At 43.6% G+C, this 19,246-nt stretch overlaps 9 protein-coding genes across 10 annotated transcripts in view; 3 read left to right on the top strand and 6 right to left on the bottom strand.

Moving 5' to 3' along the window:
• Window positions 1-377: 377 nt before the first annotated feature.
• LOC128302486 (ceropsin-like) lies at window positions 378-1,579 on the bottom strand. Its single transcript, XM_053039324.1, has 2 exons — window positions 851-1,579; window positions 378-779 (listed from the first exon to the last, which is right to left on the bottom strand). Exons 1-2 carry the CDS (start codon window positions 1,577-1,579, stop codon window positions 378-380), a joined length of 1,131 nt encoding a protein of 376 aa, XP_052895284.1.
• A 579-nt stretch (window positions 1,580-2,158) lies between these two features.
• On the top strand, window positions 2,159-3,097 carry LOC128302506 (uncharacterized). Its single transcript, XM_053039348.1, has 2 exons — window positions 2,159-2,333; window positions 2,414-3,097. Exons 1-2 carry the CDS (start codon window positions 2,159-2,161, stop codon window positions 2,710-2,712), a joined length of 474 nt encoding a protein of 157 aa, XP_052895308.1. The 3' UTR covers window positions 2,713-3,097.
• Window positions 2,726-4,999, bottom strand: LOC128302471 (opsin-1-like). Of its 2 annotated transcripts, none has more exons than XM_053039313.1 (2): window positions 4,975-4,999; window positions 2,726-3,871 (listed from the first exon to the last, which is right to left on the bottom strand). In XM_053039313.1, exons 1-2 carry the CDS (start codon window positions 4,997-4,999, stop codon window positions 2,790-2,792), a joined length of 1,107 nt encoding a protein of 368 aa, XP_052895273.1. In that variant the 3' UTR covers window positions 2,726-2,789. The 2 variants fall into 2 exon arrangements, with proteins under 2 accessions (XP_052895273.1, XP_052895264.1); XM_053039304.1 differs by lacking the exon at window positions 4,975-4,999 and adding an exon at window positions 3,979-4,117 and having other exon boundaries at window positions 2,726-3,909.
• A 200-nt stretch (window positions 5,000-5,199) lies between these two features.
• On the top strand, window positions 5,200-6,581 carry LOC128302497 (opsin-1-like). The gene is made up of 2 exons (XM_053039335.1): window positions 5,200-5,326; window positions 5,399-6,581. The coding sequence occupies exon 2, from the start codon at window positions 5,401-5,403 to the stop codon at window positions 6,502-6,504; it is 1,104 nt and encodes a 367-aa protein (XP_052895295.1). The 5' UTR covers window positions 5,200-5,326; window positions 5,399-5,400; the 3' UTR covers window positions 6,505-6,581.
• A 52-nt stretch (window positions 6,582-6,633) lies between these two features.
• On the bottom strand, window positions 6,634-9,250 carry LOC128302452 (cilium assembly protein DZIP1L). The gene is made up of 2 exons (XM_053039281.1): window positions 9,148-9,250; window positions 6,634-9,068 (listed from the first exon to the last, which is right to left on the bottom strand). Exons 1-2 carry the CDS (start codon window positions 9,248-9,250, stop codon window positions 6,637-6,639), a joined length of 2,535 nt encoding a protein of 844 aa, XP_052895241.1. The 3' UTR covers window positions 6,634-6,636.
• Window positions 9,251-9,341: 91 nt separating this feature from the next.
• LOC128298088 (DNA replication complex GINS protein SLD5) lies at window positions 9,342-10,330 on the bottom strand. The gene is made up of 2 exons (XM_053033821.1): window positions 10,193-10,330; window positions 9,342-10,126 (listed from the first exon to the last, which is right to left on the bottom strand). The coding sequence occupies exons 1-2, from the start codon at window positions 10,328-10,330 to the stop codon at window positions 9,551-9,553; spliced, it is 714 nt and encodes a 237-aa protein (XP_052889781.1). The 3' UTR covers window positions 9,342-9,550.
• Window positions 10,331-10,800: 470 nt separating this feature from the next.
• Window positions 10,801-19,246, top strand: part of LOC128299096 (AP-1 complex subunit gamma-1-like) — a 39,321-nt gene continuing 30,875 nt past the window's right edge. The window contains exons 1-3 of the mRNA XM_053034958.1: window positions 10,801-11,039; window positions 11,101-11,722; window positions 11,805-11,965. Coding sequence (XP_052890918.1) covers window positions 10,829-11,039; window positions 11,101-11,722; window positions 11,805-11,965 — 994 coding nt within the window. The 5' untranslated portion in view covers window positions 10,801-10,828. The remainder of the gene's footprint in view (window positions 11,040-11,100; window positions 11,723-11,804; window positions 11,966-19,246) is intronic.
• Window positions 13,295-14,718, bottom strand: LOC128299098 (sugar transporter SWEET1-like). Its single transcript, XM_053034961.1, has 3 exons — window positions 14,436-14,718; window positions 13,971-14,376; window positions 13,295-13,897 (listed from the first exon to the last, which is right to left on the bottom strand). The coding sequence occupies exons 1-3, from the start codon at window positions 14,603-14,605 to the stop codon at window positions 13,799-13,801; spliced, it is 675 nt and encodes a 224-aa protein (XP_052890921.1). The 5' UTR covers window positions 14,606-14,718; the 3' UTR covers window positions 13,295-13,798.
• LOC128299097 (sugar transporter SWEET1-like) lies at window positions 15,528-16,836 on the bottom strand. Its single transcript, XM_053034959.1, has 4 exons — window positions 16,661-16,836; window positions 16,306-16,591; window positions 16,122-16,241; window positions 15,528-16,044 (listed from the first exon to the last, which is right to left on the bottom strand). The coding sequence occupies exons 1-4, from the start codon at window positions 16,834-16,836 to the stop codon at window positions 15,946-15,948; spliced, it is 681 nt and encodes a 226-aa protein (XP_052890919.1). The 3' UTR covers window positions 15,528-15,945.

The raw sequence follows: 19,246 nt of genomic DNA, 5'->3' as shown, positions 1-19,246 counted from the left end.
GTTTGATCTTTGCAGACTACCGGGTTAAAATCCTTATTTGAGGTCTTCACCATCCATAGTCTCGCTTAGCTCCTCTTTTACTTTACTCATAGCTCAGTGTGGAGGAATGGAGTCACTCCTGCGACGTCCCTAATGGGATTTGGTACCAGTCTTATCATGTGCGAAATCAATGCCATCACCACTATACTATCGCTATCTTGGTTTAAACTAAAAAGCATTTACATACTCATCGACTGGGAGGAACGAGAAAATTTCGTGTAGTTTATTTTTCACATTGACAAAAGCAAACCGACATTATCACAATGAATTACAACTGTTTCCGGAACTTCAATTTAGTTTACATAATTTCCCACTTTGCAGAACACGCCACGCGTGGTTTAGGGTTCACATTGATCGGCAGCAGTCGCACAAGAGGCCACGGAGGTTTGATCGGTTGCATTATCCTTCCGAAGTGCCAACGATGGAAAGCGCTTGTAGAGAGCTGCTCTGTACTTTGGATGGCTGATGCCGTAAACTATTGGATTGTAGACGGCGTTAGCCTTTGCGAATACCGATCCCCAGATCGTTTGCAGCGGGCTAATCGGGCTGGTATCAAATATCCCGGCATAGTTTATTACCAGGTACGGTGTCCAAGCCATAAACCAGAGCGTGATCGTAACGAGTGCCACCTTGGCTAGTTTAATTTCCGCATTCTGTTTCGACGCATCCGATGAACGTAGCGAAGCGACGTTCATTTTTTTAGCCTGTTCTCGCATGTTTCGCTCGTGTGCAGCAACAGCCTGAATTGAAGAAAGGACATGATCTTCAGGTGAGTTTAAAACTCATGTGGAGCTGTTAATGTTTATGTTACCTTGAGAATGTAGGAATAGCAGTAGATGATAAGTGAGAGTGGCAACCAATAGACGAACGCCGAATACGCATAGATATAGGATACGCTAAGCCAGTCCTTCGAGAGGTAGTCCGTGCCGCATGCACTCATATTTCCTTCCGGTACGTAACGATTCCAACCAAACAGTGGCGCAAGCGTCCAGATAAGCGAATTGGCCCATACGAAGAGAATTCTTATCACCGATCCAACGTACGTGAGCGGTTTGGCGGCCAAACCCTTCACGATCACATTGTATCGATCGAAAGCGATCATTGTCATGCTCCAGATGGAAACGCAACCCGACAGTGAACCGAACATACCATACAGTTCGCACATGAACGGTCCAAATACCCAGGTCTCGTGGTAGGAATTGATAACAACCGGTGGAGCCATCGTGAACATCATCATAAAATCGGCAAAGGCCAGATTGATCACCATCAGGTTAGATGGCGTTCGGAGACCTTTGGTGGACGAGAATATCAAAATGACGCATCCGTTTCCTACGATCGAGATCATGGCCAGCACCGCGATCGTTGTGGCCAGTGCTGCATGCCACTTTGTCTCCAGCGGCGGAAACTGATACCAGTATGTGTCGACAAGATGGAGCATCTCAGGGGGCACTTTATCCACCACGGTCAAATTAGCCACCGAAATAGTCCACGTCAGTGCTTGCGGTATCTGTGGACCGGTGATGGGTACAGATCCTTCCATGATCAGTTCGATTTAGGGAACTTTTTCTAACAAAACACGCACACAGGCTGTACTGTAAGCTCTTCGGCACTGGTCACTATCTGGGATGGAAGTTACTGCACGACTCAATATCAAAAAAGTGTCGTTGTATCATATTTATAGCGAGCTGTAGTATATTAAGTGACGACAATAATTGAATTAGTGTCGAGCAATCAAAAATTTCCGATTGACAGGCATCACAAGAGCTTAACCCGTGAGATTAGTACACGGTAATATCATAGGACGCCAGGAGCCAACTTTTTCCCAATTGCGAGGAATCCCGAGCAAGGTGGCGTTGCGTCAGTAGCCGAGAGTTATGATTGCTACACGATTGTTTGCCGTCTTATCCGCTATGCATGGTGAAAATCAGCCAACCAGTTATGGTTCATCGAGAAGCAATGGTTCACTGGACGGGTAAGCCGAGTAAGCTGTGTCGTTCCCATTCGCAACGTCTGCGCAAGAGCGAATCAGTAGGCGATATTTGGGAAGAATGTTCCTGTGTTCATAGCTCCCTAGCAACCCGTTGGTAACAGTTGTTTGGATAACAGCAGTGACTGAGACATGGCGTTTGCTGGCAATATACAAACTTTTCGTAAAAATTGCGCCTCTCAATATTTTCCTTTCCAAATTAGTGCTAAACACAAGTTCGAGAAGTTTGGTGAGGATGGTAGTACAGAACAAGCTTGCACGGAGTATGATAACAGTTTTGTCCCGTTTAACAATTACTCCAAACCAGGTAATAAAAGCTGCTTACTTGTGCTGAGACTTGTGCTAAAAATGCGAATTTGCTTTTTTTCCTCCCAACACATTCGTCAGTACTGCGCCGTGATCAACTGAGAGAAGTGTACAAGGAGAAGTTAGAACAAACTTTAATGAAAAATGTAAACGAACAGTTGGAAACCATTCATCGCCAGGAAGTGGAACGAAAACAGCTAAGGAAACGGATGAATTATTACATGGCAAAGGAAAACCAGCACGATCCTCAGTACAGTCTACAACGGACGGATGATGTGGTAACGTTCTGGAGCTATCGCACCCGGCGGAACGCCAACCATCGACGAAATAACGATTTCACTAAGCCCCATGATGAGAAACTGGACGTTCAGTTTGAATAAATAGCCGCTTTGATGTGTTTTTAAATGCTTAACATTCTTTGCTTTATTGCACAAGCTTGTTATAAAACTGTTCATTTTTAAGCTTTCTCATCAGAGGCCTGGGTAGCACCGGATGCTACCGACTGCCCATCATCGGCAGGTGCATCCTGGCACGATAGTGACGGGAACTTCTGGTACAGAGCAGCGCGGTACTTCGGATGGCTGATGCCGTACACGATCGGGTTGTAGACGGCGTTGGCTTTGGCGAACAGCGAGCCCCAGATGGTGGCCAGCGGGCTGATCGGAGCGGCTTTGAAGATTCCGGTGAAGTTGATGACCAGATACGGAGTCCAAGCCATGAACCACAGCGAGATGGTGACCAGGGCGACCTTGGCCAGCTTCATCTCCGTGCTGGTGTTCTGGGCTTCCTGCGAACGCAGCGAGGCGACGTTCATCTTCTTGGCCTGCTCGCGCATGTTCTTCTCGTGGGCGGACACAGCCTTCAGAATGAAGCTGTACGAGTAGATGATGGTCAGCAGGGGCAACCAGTACACGAAGATGGCGTAGATGATGATGTACGAGCGGCTCAGCCACGTCTGGGTCAGGTAGTCCGTACCGCAAGCGGTCATGTTACCCTCCGGCACATATCGGTTCCATCCGAAGAGCGGAGCCAAGGTCCAGAAGAGCGCGAAAGCCCACACGCCCAGGATGCGCAGTAAGGCTCCATTGTTGGTCATTGGTTTCGCCGACAGACCCTTCACGATGACGTTGTAACGGTCAAAGGCAATCATAGTCATGGTCCAGATCGAGGCACAGCCGAACAGCGATCCAAGCATGGCGTAAAGTTCGCAAGCGAACGCACCAAATACCCAGGTTTCATGCCAGCAGTTGATCACCATCGGCGGCCCCATGGTGAACATCATGAAGAAATCGGAGAAGGCCAAATTGACGACCAGCAAGTTGGAGGGCGTTCGGAGCGACTTGGTGTTCGTGAAGATGTACATCACACAACCGTTACCGGTCATCGAGATCATTCCGAGCATGAAGATGGCAAAGCCCAGGATCGAGTGCCACAGCGGATTCATCGGCGGGAACTGATTCCAGTGGGGATGCACCATGTGGAGCATCTCTGGCGGTACCTTGTCCACCACCGTCATGTTACCGCCGCCCTGCGTCCAGGCATCGAAATGTGGTTCCACAAATGCAGCCATTGTGTAGCTGTAAACGAGAATTTAGTTCAGTTCAGTTCAGGAGAATTGGCATGCTTCGATTGCAACGATATCTTACATTGATGTAGGTAGAATGGCACCGTTCAACAATATTTAAGCCAAAGAAAATCGTTGCTACACGAACTACTTCGGCTACGCAGTGATAAGAATGTTTCACTCTGGGCTTCCCTACACCGACTCGATCATTTCGATGCACCTGCAAGCTATTTATACGAGTAAGAATGCAGTTCCCTTATGCACCATGCTTCTAGTAATTGAATTATGTTAAAGGGTTTATTATCGTAGGAAGAAATATGCAAACATTCCGAAAGAAGCAAGAAGGCCACCAAGAATTGATTTCGTTCAATATCGATTCGCTTCTTCTAAGCTGAACACGTGCCAGTATTGAAATGGATTAAAAAACAATTGTTTAAAGAAGATGATAAAGAACATTTTACATTTTAATGTAAGAATTATTTTACGCCATAGTCAAATTCTTCACAAGTGCTACTACTAGCTGATTGAATAAAACAAACTCTCAATGTTCGATACTCTTCCAAATAGTATCGTTAGTTATCCAAATAATTTCTGCGCTTTATAGAAGCATATATAAACGAAATCATATGCTAGTTATTAGCTAGAGTGTTATTGCGAGGAAATAGTGAATCAGGATTATTTCCATTACCCTGAACAAGAATTTTTAATGATCATTTCTTTAAATAAGAGCCCTAATGTGATGATATCGTATCTGATAATGATAACGAGCCTTACTATGGTTTGCCTTTGAACGATACAGCAAAAATTATGATCGTAAAACATATTGCTCCCCTTTCCATATAATTGGGGGCTAATTATGCTCTGTCCCCATAAGTCCCATATGGTCCCACATAAGCACAGGAGTTCTTGGCTTCTTTTTAATTTTTTTTTATAAACTATTATCAAACGTGACATGTGCACTTGCGATTGTTCACAAACATCCAACCAATTGATAAAAAACGGCACGATAGATAATGTCATGTATCAGAGAAGTAGTATAGTTTTAGTATAGTATTTCAATGTCAAGGTCTCAACTACAAAGAATGAGAAACGTGAGATCTCATCGATCGGTGGCTCTACGTAAAATGGTGTCGGCATCTTATGGTGTATGCTGTTCCAAGTGTGGCGTTTACGTTCCTTTACGCTAGCGCCCTAAGTCAATTTGTACCGATAAAAGGGGTAATTCAATTAGAAATTTCTTCGGCATAGTGCAAGCACCATTTCTATAAAAACGTTCTATAACCGGCCAACGAAGTTAGTCATTGTTTTGGCGCAGAGCAGTTACGTGTGTAGGGAAAGGTATATTGAAGTAGTTCGATTTCGATCGATTTTCTTCAGTGGAGTGTGAACCGCAGATAGAAGGATTCAATTTTTAGTATTTGCGAAATAAGGTACGATCGTCGCCGAAAGATCGGCTCCAGCAATTCCAATTCCAATTGCGTTAATTCAAAAACCTTATTTAGAGATGGCTGCATTTGTGGAACCACATTTCGATGCCTGGACGCAGGGCGGCGGTAACATGACGGTGGTGGACAAGGTACCGCCAGAGATGCTCCACATGGTGCATCCCCACTGGAATCAGTTCCCGCCGATGAATCCGCTGTGGCACTCGATCCTGGGCTTTGCCATCTTCATGCTCGGAATGATCTCGATGACCGGTAACGGTTGTGTGATGTACATCTTCACGAACACCAAGTCGCTCCGAACGCCCTCCAACTTGCTGGTCGTCAATTTGGCCTTCTCCGATTTCTTCATGATGTTCACCATGGGGCCGCCGATGGTGATCAACTGCTGGCATGAAACCTGGGTATTTGGTGCGTTCGCTTGCGAACTTTACGCCATGCTTGGATCGCTGTTCGGCTGTGCCTCGATCTGGACCATGACTATGATTGCCTTTGACCGTTACAACGTCATCGTGAAGGGTCTGTCGGCGAAACCAATGACCAACAATGGAGCCCTACTGCGCATCCTGGGCGTGTGGGCTTTCGCGCTCTTCTGGACCTTGGCTCCGCTCTTCGGATGGAACCGATATGTGCCGGAGGGTAACATGACCGCTTGCGGTACGGACTACCTGACCCAGACGTGGTTGAGCCGCTCGTACATCATCATCTACGCCATCTTCGTGTACTGGTTGCCTCTGCTGACCATCATCTACTCGTACAGCTTCATTCTGAAGGCTGTGTCCGCCCACGAGAAGAACATGCGCGAGCAGGCCAAGAAGATGAACGTAGCCTCGCTGCGTTCGCAGGAAGCCCAGAACACCAGCACGGAGATGAAGCTGGCCAAGGTCGCCCTGGTCACCATCTCGTTGTGGTTCATGGCCTGGACCCCGTATCTGGTCATCAACTTCACCGGAATCTTCAAAGCCGCTCCGATCAGCCCGCTGGCCACCATCTGGGGCTCGCTGTTCGCCAAGGCTAACGCCGTCTACAACCCGATCGTGTACGGCATCAGCCATCCGAAGTACCGGGCTGCTCTGTACCAGAAGTTCCCGTCGCTATCGTGCCAGGATGCACCTGCCGATGATGGGCAGTCGGTAGCAACGCAAGCCTCTGACGAGAAAGCATAAGGGTGAAGAGGTTACAAAGTTAGCAGAGAAAGGTACAGAAATCAAGTCGAACATGTTTCGGATGATAAATAAGAATGTTATGTACAGCATTTAAACAAATCTAAATGTGTAATCTAAATAATTGAGTGGCTATCATTTATCTTCATCAAAACTGCTAATATTCCAATCGGATTCGTCATCTACTTTAATCTTTTGGTGTTCATATTTTTGCTGTGTGCGTAAATATTCTTCGGTTGTTTGCTGTTGTCCGCTTGGCGCGGATGTTCCAGTAGATTGAATATAATCTGCTTTGTCCAAATTAAACAGTACACGTTTTTTAGGGACTGGTTTCGGTTGTATTGACATTCCGTCATGTGTACCACTGTTGTCTGCTGGGGTTTCCTGTGACATCAAGCTCTGCGTATGGTCATGTACCTTGCCTGTTGCGATTGCAGGATGAATCGACTTAATGGGGGTGTGCAGCAACCGTTCCACATGCTGATCGTAACCAGAGAAAGAAGCGCGCTTGGACATGTTGGGAATTGTTGTGGTGGGTTCCTCCGCACCGGACAAGTGTGTCATGTCAGCATGAACGGTGATGATATCGTCATCGGTCAGTTTTATGGTTGGCCTGTACGACGCTTTCTGGGTCCCAGGCAGTGCTAAGCTAGTTTTGCCTTTAAACACATTCAAATCGGTTGATTCTACTGTGCCCATCATTTCCGGTAGGTGTAACTTTTGCTTTGAAGGAAGTAAATCAAGTGCTGAAGAAGCTTTCAGACGGGGCTGGGTCGTGGGTCCTTTAACAGAAGTGGGATGCATTCCTTTTCTCGTGAGAATCGGTTGATCGACGGACGTTTTTCGAACGACTCCTTTTGCTGGCGGATTCTCGTCCACTTTGATCCGAGTCAGATGATCAACTTTTGAAAGCAACTGATTACGTGTGATAAAGAAATGGTTGTGCTTTTGTTTTTGAACTTCCCGTCGATCTGCTAAAGCTTTGCAAGCCGCGTTCAAATGATCACCAAACAGTTGCTTTGATTTGGGATCGACTCCAATTGCTTTTAAACGGGCACGGAATTGGGCTAAGATTTGTTTCTTGGGCGAAATGAGCAAGGCACGTTGGGAAGATTGAGCTGGAGGCTTGGTGTCTTTGGCCGATTCTTGTATTGCGGCAACTATGGTATGTGGTGCTTTGGGAGTTAGTTGATGTTTTTTGACTACTTCAATGGTATGCCGTAAATCCTCGTCACTTTCCGCTTGTTCTGATTCGGACGAAATCATCTCCTGGGTATGTGTATTGGTTTCATTCATAACCTTTGGTTGTTCAGTTAACGATTCACTTTCTATGGCAATCGTTGGAAGTGCGGTCACTTTTAAACCAGTCGAATGGAAGGATCCTCTTTGGTTAACAGGCGTGACAGCGGTATTAGGCGTATTTGTTGTGTTTAGTTCTAAAGGACGTGTTTGGAGAAGTAATTTCTCTATCTGTTCCATCTTTTGTGTGTATGTCTGTTCGAACGATCCAATAGCTTGTTGCGTCTGCTTCTGACTTATTTCGTACATTTTTTCTAACTCTTTATATCTATCCTTCCAAATGGCCTCTTCTATCTCCGGTACAGGGGTATTCCGTTCCGACCTTTCCATGTTTTGAATAACATCAACTAGGTTCTGTTTAACGGTTGCTATTTCCTGGCAGAGAGTTTGCCTTTCATCATTCTTCCAGCTTTCGAAAAGGAGCTTTTGTTCTTCCAAAAAGGATTGCAAATCGGATTTGGATATAAGGTCTGCGGAATGGACCGGTTTTTTTGGTTGGATTGGGGGAACTACGGCGGATTCTACAGCCAGTTGGGTATCGGGTTGCGTTTGTGCTTCCTTATCGTTGAAGTCCTTATCATCCGTAAGGTTGCTTTGAATCCCAACACTGTGGAGTATTTTGGCTGGTGGTTTCTCGGTCGCACTGCTACTATCTTCGGAACAAACGCGACATCGATGGTGTTTCGTTCGCTGGTTGTGAAGATCTTTTTCGGCCACGTTGAGTCGTTCCTTTAGCTGTTTTACTTCCAACTCGAGTTTGATAGTATTTATCAGGTTGGTGTCTGTCCTGGACGGTTTACGATCGAATGCGGTAGTTTCGGCTGGTCGGACAATAGTTGCATGTTTTCGTACCATATGCGCACTCAGCAGTTCCGGGCTGATGAAATTTTTCGTACATTTCGAACACGGATAAATAACGCTTGTCACCTGCGAGTGTTGGTGTTCCATGGTTTCGACCCGTTGTAGCTTCCTTTGCAGTAGTGTTATCTCTTCGTTGCGTTTTTTGTTCATTTTCTCCAGGCGCGTATTTTCATCCTGTAAACTTTGTATCGTATTTCTTATTTCTAGCACCGTTTCATCCAGAAACTGCTTGCAAAACAGCAGATACTGAATGCTGAACTGTGCTAGAACGAAATATTTTCCTATCGCCGGATCGAGAATTCGATTATTTAATACGCTTCCGATGGGTACTTCCGATATGTGGGGAATGAATTCGTCCAATTTTTCGTAATCTTGCTCGCTCACAATGCCATACGGATCGATGGAAGCTGTATAAGTGGTGAATGAAAACAGTTCTTGTGTTATATTACGAGATGAAACGGAAGAAAAGCAAAGCATCACTTTTACCAATGAAACGCCAGTCGATGCAATGTCCTGCGGAAAGCTCACGTATCGTAAAACCAGCTTCTCTAGCGATTTTCGGAAAGTTGTGATGCCATTTGTATGACATACTTGTCGTTCGAAAGCACCGTCCGGTATAGGTGGCTTGGGGTTTTGCGTCGTCAGTTATATACTGTAACCACTTCACTTTATTCCCATCTCTCAGTTCGACAATTTATCACCTGTAACAAAGTGCATCATTGTTGCCTTTGTTTCCTTTAATATGAAGGTAAGGTTTCTTTTGCTACGACGTAGCGACCCTAATGTTACCATAGTTACGCTATTGTGCAATACAAACAAACCTTGTAAAACATGATACATATTTAAATTTGAAAACAACATACTACGTTAGGACGGCACAGCACTTGCATCATATCAATTCTAGCAGTCCTTCTATCACCAGTGTTTCAATATCTCGATATCGCAACAAATGTACTGCGCCAGCATGTATGTTGACCGAATGTTCACCGCCTGCCAGGGAATATTCCCCTACGTCTTGTCTTGCTCTGGCGAATACGTGTGTGTCCAGATTTGGCACGACTCGACGTGCTCGTTCATCGTCTTGATGGTTTTGCGGCATGTGCCGAGAGACCAGCTCGTGGAAATGGGTTTCAACGATGTCGCGAAAGTCGTGCGTAAACTTTTGTTCCGCCTCCGACAGTCGTTTTGAATTAGGCGGTCTGTTAGATTCCACGTCAAGAATGTGAGACGCGTACGTTTCCAGCTTTTGTAATCTGCACCGCAGATAGCTTGCTACGATGAATCGGATCCTTTCTACTTCCATGCGATGTACGATATAGAGCAGATCGTTCTTGTTTGCTGTTGCAAGATTTTCTTCCATGTGCACCAGCTGTATCATGACCATTTCTACCAAAGCATCTTCGTAAGGCAGCACGTCAGGGGCAAACTTTTCATTTATCCAGGCACGTTGAAGCGCTTCCAGTACCTAAAAGGCGGATAGAGCATGGGATAAGAATATTGGACAAATTGTTATTGCTCATGCATGGTTTACCTCTTGTGAGGACATTTGTATCTCCTCTTCATCGTCTTCAAGTTCTTCGGCACCCGCGTTTTCTAAACCCTTGTAATGCAAACCAGTTTGATAACTTCTTTCAGTTCGATTTTCGGAATCAAATTCACTATTATCCATCGTTAAATTTCCTCCAACAAAGATGATCTGCGGAAGCAAACAGATTTGCGCGCGAATTTAATCACACTTGATATACCATCGTAGCGAAGGTTGGTCAAAAATGTGCGATGTCAGTGCGTAGGATTTATTTTTTTGCTAGAAATATAAATACCTAGGGGTTTGAAAGTGTGAAAATTTACTAAGATTATAATAGTAGGTATAATAATAGTTGTTTACTATGATTTCCTTTTTTAAAAATTTCATTGCGGGGACAGCAATTTCCTTTAATTTGTACGGTCGTGTTCCACTGTGATATTTTAAACTGTCACAAGCGTTTCTGGTACCAACCGCAAGAGGTCGCTACTACGTCAACAATGATTTGTTTACATTATTACCAGGCTGGATTATTTTGCTGTAAAGCACAGCGTGTGCCTTTCGCTATCGTGTGAATTTCGCTATTTGTAACGCTTCAGGTGAAAGTGAGTCAAAATCGAATTTCTGCCTTGGCTTCACGTAACAATGGCGGATCAAGAAACGAATGGTTATAACGATGAAGCAAGTGATTTTAAGCGTAAAAGCAATGCTAATCTTCGCGAGATCGACCCAGAGGATGACGGTGAAGAAGCGAGCAAACAGTCGGAAAAAGTGCAGGAGTACATAAGAAACATACTGAACGAGCGGGTAGCTTTGGATCGTAAATATCCCATCGCTGATCGGTTGTTACAACTGGGTAAGTCCCGTTACGTATGCCTTCTTTCCCATTCCATACATGATTGCTGATTGTTTTGCAGAGATTGAAACTGCACAGAAAAATGGTAAACCTCCCGCTAGACGCTACATTGATATTTACCGGGAAAAGCCCATCAAACTGCAGGTGAAAGTAATTGTGCCAGTGAAGGAACATCCAAAGTTCAATTTCGTCGGTAAACTTCTAGGGCCGAAGGGAAACTCATTGAAACGGTTGCAGGAAGAAACGATGTGCAAAATGGCAATCCTTGGTCGTGGTTCGATGAAAGATCGCAAAAAGGAAGAGGAACTCCGGTTAGCAATGGATCCTAAATATGCCCACCTCAATGATGATCTGCACGTAGAGATTAATGCACTGGGTCCACCGGCGGAAGCGCACGCCCGCATTGCATACGCACTAGCCGAGGTGCGGAAGTTTCTCATTCCGGATAGCAACGATTTCATCCGGCAGGAGCAAATGCGTGAAATGTTGGAAGATCCTGATTGTGATCTACCGGTGAAAAAAGCGTTCAAAAAATCGATCACTCCACATACGACGGTTCATGATGGTCCACCATCGTCTAGCTCACCAGTACCTGGCCCATCCCGCGCGGTACCACCACAAAGGAAGATCTTTTCAATTCTGGACAAAGCACGTGCGGCGCTAGAAGACAGCCATTTTCCGCGGTATGGCTACGGAATTTCTAGGATGCTTCCTGGAAGAAATTTCTGTCCTATGCCTTTCATGCCTTTCATGCATTCGTTTTAGTTCCACTACGGTAAGATACGAAGAGCCACGGTACGAACGGGAACAATTCGAATCATCGTACTGTTACCATCAACCACCTCCACCTCGACTAAAGTATGAGACCAATAATTATAATGACGATTACCGGAGAGATTACTACCGCAATTCCAGTTCTTACTCTGGTAAGTACATTATGTAGATTTTTTTTATTGCAACGCAAACAAAATTATCAACCACAGAATTCCGTGTTAAATGAGCTGCGCGTAAACGAAACAATACCATAAAAAGATACACTATAATAAAATCATTTAATACCCGCGAACACATAATATTACGATAATATTTCAAACATCTAAACTTGTGTCCAGAATCGTTGCCAGCCGCTTCCAAACCCAACACCACATCGATGAGCAGTCGATCGTGGAAATCGTCAACGTACAGTGGAAGTTCAACGCGAGAGCAAACCGATCTAAAACATCACACGACCCGGGATCTGCATTCATATCGCCATACACCGTATGCCCGACAGTCGAAATAGAAGTTTGTTAAAGCCAACACCGACTGTTAATATCCTCAGCACCATGATAATCGGTTTCATTTGGCTTCTAACTGCAGTTGCAAATTTAACAACTTGATCTTAAGTACCCAGAACGGAGGAATTTAGTCTGCAGTCATGGGTAGATTATACAATCAGAATTAACTAGACAGAGAGCGCCTTTGCTATACGCTTATTTTAAAGGATGTGATTCCAAATAGGATGGAAAATGATGGTACTTCTTGTACTAATTAAAATAACGTAAACATTTTTTTTCTAATCTGTTCAAGATCGTTTATAAAATCTATCACATTGAACTTTTGGAACGTTCAGTAAATTGCATGTTTTAGATATATTTTTTGCAATAGAATTGTTTTCTATTTTCTTTTCTACGATTAAAAAAATATTTTCTTTGGATATTTAATTGGAGCTCAACTAATGACCTTAAAAGGCAAACTCTGGCCTAAGATGATAATGCATCATGCAAGCGCAAATCTTTCACAATCCATGAATTCAATAGAATGCTAATAATGAATACAATATTAGTAAAATAATATACCAAAACTATAAAAACAATACCGAAAAGTAATAAATAATTACAATTAAACTGATAAACCACACACGTAAATCATAAACAAATATAATAGAACAAATCAAATGGAGTAAGCATGAAAATAATTGTAAAAAAGTGCAGAAACATTCGTTATTAAAATCGTTGTAAGAACGAGAAAAAGTAATGTGTGAGAAGAGAAACTGTTTAAAAACTATAATAGCTTAAAGGTATAAATAGAAATCAACAACAAACAAATTTTTAACATTAACGTACAAACATTGTCGTCCAACTAAGTGAAGAAATTAGCATAACAATTATTGCATCGACTGAAATGTAATGCACTTTTCCGTTTAGTTCAGCTCTTCAGTTTGCAGTGTATCTCACTTTTACTTATACATCCTGGAGTAAAATCGAGCTACGACACTGTATAATCGACAAACAATTGTGATCAATTGTTTTCCCATGAATGGCAATTTTTATCAAACGATTACTTGATGAACCACTACCACTAGCGTCCCCATTATGGAGCATGCAATGCAGCATGATCGTTGAGATATTATTTATACTTCTGTACTAAAACAAATCATTGAGTAGAATTAATTACATACAACAATACATTTTATAATACGGTGAATGTTGTGCAATGTAATAAAGAGTTTTATTATTAGGGCTAGTAATGGTTGATTATGAAATGTGTTCTCATAGCCCGCCTTTTTGTGCGTTAATCTTAAGTAGCAATCTCTGTATTTTAAAGCTTCACGCGTAGTTGAACAATGGATCGCATCATGAATGATTTTAAAAATGCTTAACAGTATAGTTAATCTCGCAATTTTATTAGCGACTATGACACACGCATATTTTAGTAACCTTTTTGCGTTTTCATCGCTTAACAATGCCCTTAGAGCAATTTGTTTATGAATGTTTTGTTCATTCCCGTTTTTTACTCGGTGGTGTCGGTTTCGAAGGATAAATGGCAAACAGTGCCAGCTGGATGCCACTGAGCGTAACAGCAGCTAAGTTTTGTAGCTTTAAGAAACAGAACGGAGATAATATTAGATCTGTGGGGTGTGAAAGAATCAGAAAGACCATCATCACTTACCACAACGAACACGTTGTTCAGGATGATGCCGTATAGTAGCCAGCTAAGTCCAACGATCGTACCGGACAGGATCATGGCGAATGGTAGCCCTTCTGTGCTTTTTCGACGTATTATGTCCGGCAAGCCAAATAGAGGCTGTCCAATAAGGCAAAGCATCAGCACGGTGATGATCAAACCGAAGCGATCCTCTACCACTGATGGGTTCTCGATCTTCACGTAACCGAGTAATGCGATCGTAAACAATGCCGTTCCACCGACTTGGCGCCAGAAGCTGGAACGACCGGTGGGCGGTGTGTAGAACAGGAAAAATGTAGCATAGACCAAGCTGATCGTGAGACCAATAAGATTTGCATTGGTCATAGCAGAATCGTTCATCAGCATTCCATGCTGCAGGAAAAGAACGGTACTAAGGGGAAGATGTTCAGAATCAGAATGGCAATTATTAATGCAATAATATGATCTCACAGTCCACAACCACCGACGAACGGCATTGCCGAGAAACCGTCCGATGTGCCTTTCTTCCGGATGTCGTTGCATACAAAGCAACCGCTAAACATCTGTCCGACCGTTAGTATACCGGCCGCCATTCCGACCTGTTCCTTGTACGGTTGCAGAGCTTCCGATATTGCTTCCATGCTTGCGAATTTGTCTAGCACGATATTCACTCACTCACGCAGCTTCGGCACAGTACAAAAATCTCCCTTCAAGGTCAGGGAGGGCGCGCTATGTTGCGTTGATGCTTCTCCGTTTGATACGGTCCGGCGACTAAGTGACAGTTTGTTCCAACCAACGCAACAGGGCGGCGATCAACCACCATCGGTCCAGCTGATGAGAATCGGAGCTCACAGTGATTTCGGGTGCGACTGTAGTAGTAATGTTTGGGGTACACGGTACGTGCGACCGCCATCGCGCATCCATCCTCTTCGCGCGCTACTGATGGCTGAATGTCGAGGTCAACTAGCGCGCTGTTCTTACCGTTTCATCCCCCTTGTTGCTTGACGATCGATTACAATATGAAAAACGTGACTTGGCAGGTTCTCCTATCAGATGCGTTCGGCGAGACAACGCTCACCAATATGTGTAGCCATGATGCGCAAAGTCGCAAAAAACCCACACGCTTACCACCACGTGGTTGTAGATGACAATTGGAAATAGGCAGGCAAGCGCAAGCTGGGGATGTAGTTGCAATAGCTCCAGTATAGTTGTTTCACGCTATACAAATAGCTCCAAATTGTCTTTGAAACCTTTGAAAACTCCTTTTCGAGAAGTGCACGTAGCGGTTTATCTTATCTCGCCGTTATTATCTCTGTTTGAATCTGTTTCGAGATAAAGTGACAACTTTTGCACTTCGTGATACAATACGGAGAGAATGATGCTGATGCCTTTTGTTTTGTATAAAAAGTCGAACTTTTTATTTTTACTCAGTATTTCTGGATGCCTCTAAGAGGATAGTAGACTCTGCAAGTTTCTAAAAAAGTTTATTTGTCCGGAAATGTTCTTTTTTAGTTCTGAGAGACATTCCTTTCCAAAGTTAATAATCTCGTAATCATCTTCAAAGTTTGTGGACAGCATAATTCAGTAACGGTTCATCAGATTTGAATAGGGTTTAGTAATACACAATTATTTTTGTCATCGCACATAACCGTAGTCTCCGCAATGTTTCCCGTTCAGCAGCATAAACTTGTGAACCATATCGGTCATACACTTCCGCACGATGCTTTCTACGCTATGCATTAAATCATTCATTTCTTTTATCATTTTAAATGCACTTTCCCCTAAACAATTGTAACGTAACAAAGCGTGTCGTGTGTAATCGTTTTTTGCAAATCCAACTTATCCTATCAGTGCAGCATCCAGAATCAAACCATGAACAAACGATGATTTCGCGCACAAATGCCTTATCAACTGTCCAACAGGCCGGTCAAACTTTCATCCCAAATAGCAACGGAGCAAATAGAGAACTCTGCACGGTGTATTAGTGTTGCTTTTTCCTCTCATCGGCTTTGGATGCTGGGTAAATGATAAACAACGATAGCTGGACGGTGCACAAGCCCATGGCAATGATTTTCTGAACCTGCGGATACAGCGGATAGACGCGAAAAACGTGACGGGCAAATTCGCGCATAAAACATTCATTCCTCTGTCACTTACCACTATGAACGTGTTGTTGATGAGTAGTCCGTACAGCAGCCACAGGATGGTTGCACCGGTCGAGGCGAGTATTGCCGGCAGTGGCAATCCTGCACTGCTTTTGGCGCGAATAATGGAGCGCTGTAGCGAATGGAGATGGATGTTCATAAATCGTTCGAAATTTGAAGTAAGGTTTTTTGCCTACCAACTGAACCAGCGGTAGAGCGATGAAAGCGAGCGCTAGCACTGTGAGCACCAGCCCGAGTCGGTACATAATTTCGGGACTGTCACCTTGGGCGCCATACGCGTACAGACCGGCTGTGATGGTGGCAGCGCCTGTTGTTAGTCTATAGAAGGAACTCCTCAAATTCGCCGGTGTGTACCAGCAGAACCAAAGCGAGTAAAGCATCGAAAAGGTTAACGTAATAATGCTCGTCCAGATGAGTGCCGGAGCTTGAAGTTTTTGGGAATACTGTAGTTGAAGAATGGAGCTGAAAACCGAAACCAATATATGAGCGGTGTTGTAACGATCGATGGCGGCGATCATGCATCACACTCACAGTCCACATCCACCGATGAAACGAAGCGGTGATACACCAACCGTAGTACGTCGACGCCGAATGTCGTTGCAAATAAACCATCCCGCTATGTACTGGGCCACCGTCAGCATTCCGGCTACCTGTCCGATCCGTTCTCGGTGCGGTTCGAGAGCAGCTAATAGCTCCATGGTAAACATTCGTCCACCAACGATTACACTGACTGATGGGGTGAACCGAAACCAGACGAAATGGTCTGATCTCGATTTGAGATGCTCTCGGAAAAGCTCATCCAACATAGCGACATCTTTATGGTGGGAATGTTTACTCGGAGAGCAGACCAGTGGTACTGTTGCGTCTCAGAACATCTTGCAAAGCGAGCTAGCACTTATCTGGAAGCGAGTAATCGCTCATTAGATTGTTTGTTTTTTAATCAACAACTGTAAGCTGAGCGGCTTAGCACTGCTGTGGAAGCTGCTCACGAGTGTTTGATGCTATTTTTACTGCTATTATGTCAAATAAGCATCTATGTAGTTCAGTTTGATGAAAATGTTCCTAAAAGATAGGGTTTCATTGAAATTTCTTTAAAGATTCAAACTTCGAGCAGAAACTCAAAACTTCAAGCACAATTATCTTGAACACATGTTTAACGAGATGTCGGACATCATAGTTCGTTAAATTTTGCTAGGTTAATTCTGTCATTTTATGGAGCCTTTTTTCTGTGTCTAAAATTCCAGCCCTTACTACAATTATTTTTTCTGAAAAGTAGATTTTTTTCTTCAAAATATTATCCAATAATTATTTTTCAATATTATCTTAAAATCTTATATTAATTAGTGATTCTATTACATCTTGAACGATACAGCAGAATCGCATTTGTCGAAGTTGGCCAATGTTGGACAGAAACGCTCCTAAAATGAAATCCTTATCCTAATGAAACCTCAATACCACACTACAACTGACTATCTTCACTAACTTGTACCATTTGTACTGGAAAGTTCTAACTGTGCCTATTTTTGAAGAATTGCAATATTTTATTTCATAGTCAATTTGAACCGAAAATTCACTCACTGTTATGTGCACCGAAAGAATCTCCCTTTGCTTTTCCCATCCATTAAGGGACAATGTCTTATGACTGTGTTGGGCCACAGTTTTCACACCATCATTGCATCCGCCTTATTTACTGCCTCATTTGATGACATGCTTGATATACCAAACCAAAACTTTCTCGTTTCGGCAGCGACTCTTTATACGTGTGCACAACACACAACACTGCCGTTTTGACTTTGGATGTGGGCATTTTTGTTTCTGACGATGCTTTCTGTAGCGATAAACCATTGCTTCGTGAGTGGAAAAGCGCTATTTTACTTCCATTTTTGGCTTTTGTTTGCTGGCGCGAACCATGCAGGGAGAGTCCTTTCAGGCTCGCTGGTGATGTGATTATGCACTGGAAGTGAGTGCAGTAGATAAGTAGGTAGGTATGATGGGAAGGTAATTTCGTGAAGTCGTTCAACACCAGCACAATAGTAACTGTTTGCTCTAGGAGAAGCAAGCATGGTGGAATGTGTAACGTCTTTGTGAAAAGGCAAACGCTTCCATTTAGCGTGCAATTTTGAGATGTTGAGTGCAAAACAATTGGAAAAGGAGAAGCTTTGTCGCTGTTAGTTACCTGCCGTTGATGCACTGAGGAATTGGTGGAATGAATGGGCCATGCATGCGCTTGCCTGACGTTTGCCGCCAGGGATGGTGGTTGTTTCGGTTGAAATTTAAAACCATCTTTCCGTTCCTTCACACCGAAACACATAGAATATATCGAGAATAATGGAACCAGTACAATAATGTGCTTTTTTGTGCTTCCTGTTGTTTTTTTTTGTTCCCGTATTTAAATCATCTCTTTAAAGCTTTTCAGATTCAAGCCCTGTAAGCAGAACAATATATTGCATTCTTTAAAAAAACACACACACGATATGTCAGAGTGCAGCAACACTGCTCCAAGTTTACTACATCTCCACCATCACATTATGTTGATGGTAATGATGATGTAGCAGACAGACACCAAAAAAGAGATAAGGTGAAATGTGGGGCCCGCGCGAAACAGTGTACTCCCGCCGCATTTTGAGCTCTCGCGTATGTTATTGCGCGTTATTCACCTTGATGGATACCGTACCGAGCTGGCAAAAAGGGTCGTAATCCTTACCGAACGATGAGGCTTGCATGTGTGCAGCTTGTGTTTATGAAAATTGTAGAATATTCACGTTTGCACGAAAATGCTGGAATGTGGAACAGTGCGTTCAGTTTTCCAATTGTTTGGATGGGTAGAGTGTTTGAAGTGTTACATCATAGCGCTCGTAGTACAGGTTGATTGCAAGGTTTTGAGAAAAGTTCTCGATCGATTTCATGAAATAAGGGCGATTTTCCAGTGCTGAACATCTGTAAGTAAGTCGCAGCTATTTCGACATAAATGCAACAACCTTCGCTTTAACTATTGGCACACAAACCACCGCACACCGTTATCGGGCCGTTTTGTGCTTATCGTTTCCCGGCCATAGTGGGTTAAATACATTTGATAAGGGTACGAATGCGCCACGTTCCCTGCCAGGTTGATGAAAT

This window comes from Anopheles moucheti, chromosome 2 (assembly GCF_943734755.1).
Source record: "Anopheles moucheti chromosome 2, idAnoMoucSN_F20_07, whole genome shotgun sequence".
NCBI lineage: Eukaryota > Metazoa > Arthropoda > Insecta > Diptera > Culicidae > Anopheles > Anopheles moucheti.
The sequence above is the reverse complement of the archived record's forward strand: the minus strand, read 5'-3'. Positions and strand labels throughout refer to the sequence as shown.

Excerpts from the sequence above, each read along its gene's own strand:
- LOC128302486 (XM_053039324.1), bottom strand. The coding sequence starts at position 1,579 with ATGGAAGGATCTGTACCCATCACCGGTCCACAGATACCGCAAGCACTG. Across the intron at positions 780-850 it reads GCTATTCCTACATTCTCAAG|GCTGTTGCTGCACACGAGCG; the intron begins GTAACATAAACA and ends TCTTCAATTCAG.
- LOC128302506 (XM_053039348.1), top strand. The coding sequence starts at position 2,159 with ATGGCGTTTGCTGGCAATATACAAACTTTTCGTAAAAATTGCGCCTCT. Across the intron at positions 2,334-2,413 it reads TAACAATTACTCCAAACCAG|TACTGCGCCGTGATCAACTG; the intron begins GTAATAAAAGCT and ends CACATTCGTCAG.
- LOC128302471 (XM_053039304.1), bottom strand. The coding sequence starts at position 3,902 with ATGGCTGCATTTGTGGAACCACATTTCGATGCCTGGACGCAGGGCGGC.
- LOC128302497 (XM_053039335.1), top strand. The coding sequence starts at position 5,401 with ATGGCTGCATTTGTGGAACCACATTTCGATGCCTGGACGCAGGGCGGC.
- LOC128302452 (XM_053039281.1), bottom strand. The coding sequence starts at position 9,250 with ATGTCATACAAATGGCATCACAACTTTCCGAAAATCGCTAGAGAAGCT. Across the intron at positions 9,069-9,147 it reads CATCGACTGGCGTTTCATTG|CTTCCATCGATCCGTATGGC; the intron begins GTAAAAGTGATG and ends CCACTTATACAG.
- LOC128298088 (XM_053033821.1), bottom strand. The coding sequence starts at position 10,330 with ATGGATAATAGTGAATTTGATTCCGAAAATCGAACTGAAAGAAGTTAT. Across the intron at positions 10,127-10,192 it reads TACAAATGTCCTCACAAGAG|GTACTGGAAGCGCTTCAACG; the intron begins GTAAACCATGCA and ends TCCGCCTTTTAG.
- LOC128299098 (XM_053034961.1), bottom strand. The coding sequence starts at position 14,605 with ATGGAAGCAATATCGGAAGCTCTGCAACCGTACAAGGAACAGGTCGGA. Across the intron at positions 14,377-14,435 it reads TTCGTCGGTGGTTGTGGACT|TACCGTTCTTTTCCTGCAGC; the intron begins GTGAGATCATAT and ends TCTTCCCCTTAG. Across the intron at positions 13,898-13,970 it reads TGAACAACGTGTTCGTTGTG|CTACAAAACTTAGCTGCTGT; the intron begins GTAAGTGATGAT and ends TGTTTCTTAAAG.
- LOC128299097 (XM_053034959.1), bottom strand. The coding sequence starts at position 16,836 with ATGTTTACCATGGAGCTATTAGCTGCTCTCGAACCGCACCGAGAACGG. Across the intron at positions 16,242-16,305 it reads CTCTACCGCTGGTTCAGTTG|CGCTCCATTATTCGCGCCAA; the intron begins GTAGGCAAAAAA and ends CATTCGCTACAG. Across the intron at positions 16,045-16,121 it reads TCAACAACACGTTCATAGTG|GTTCAGAAAATCATTGCCAT; the intron begins GTAAGTGACAGA and ends CTGTATCCGCAG.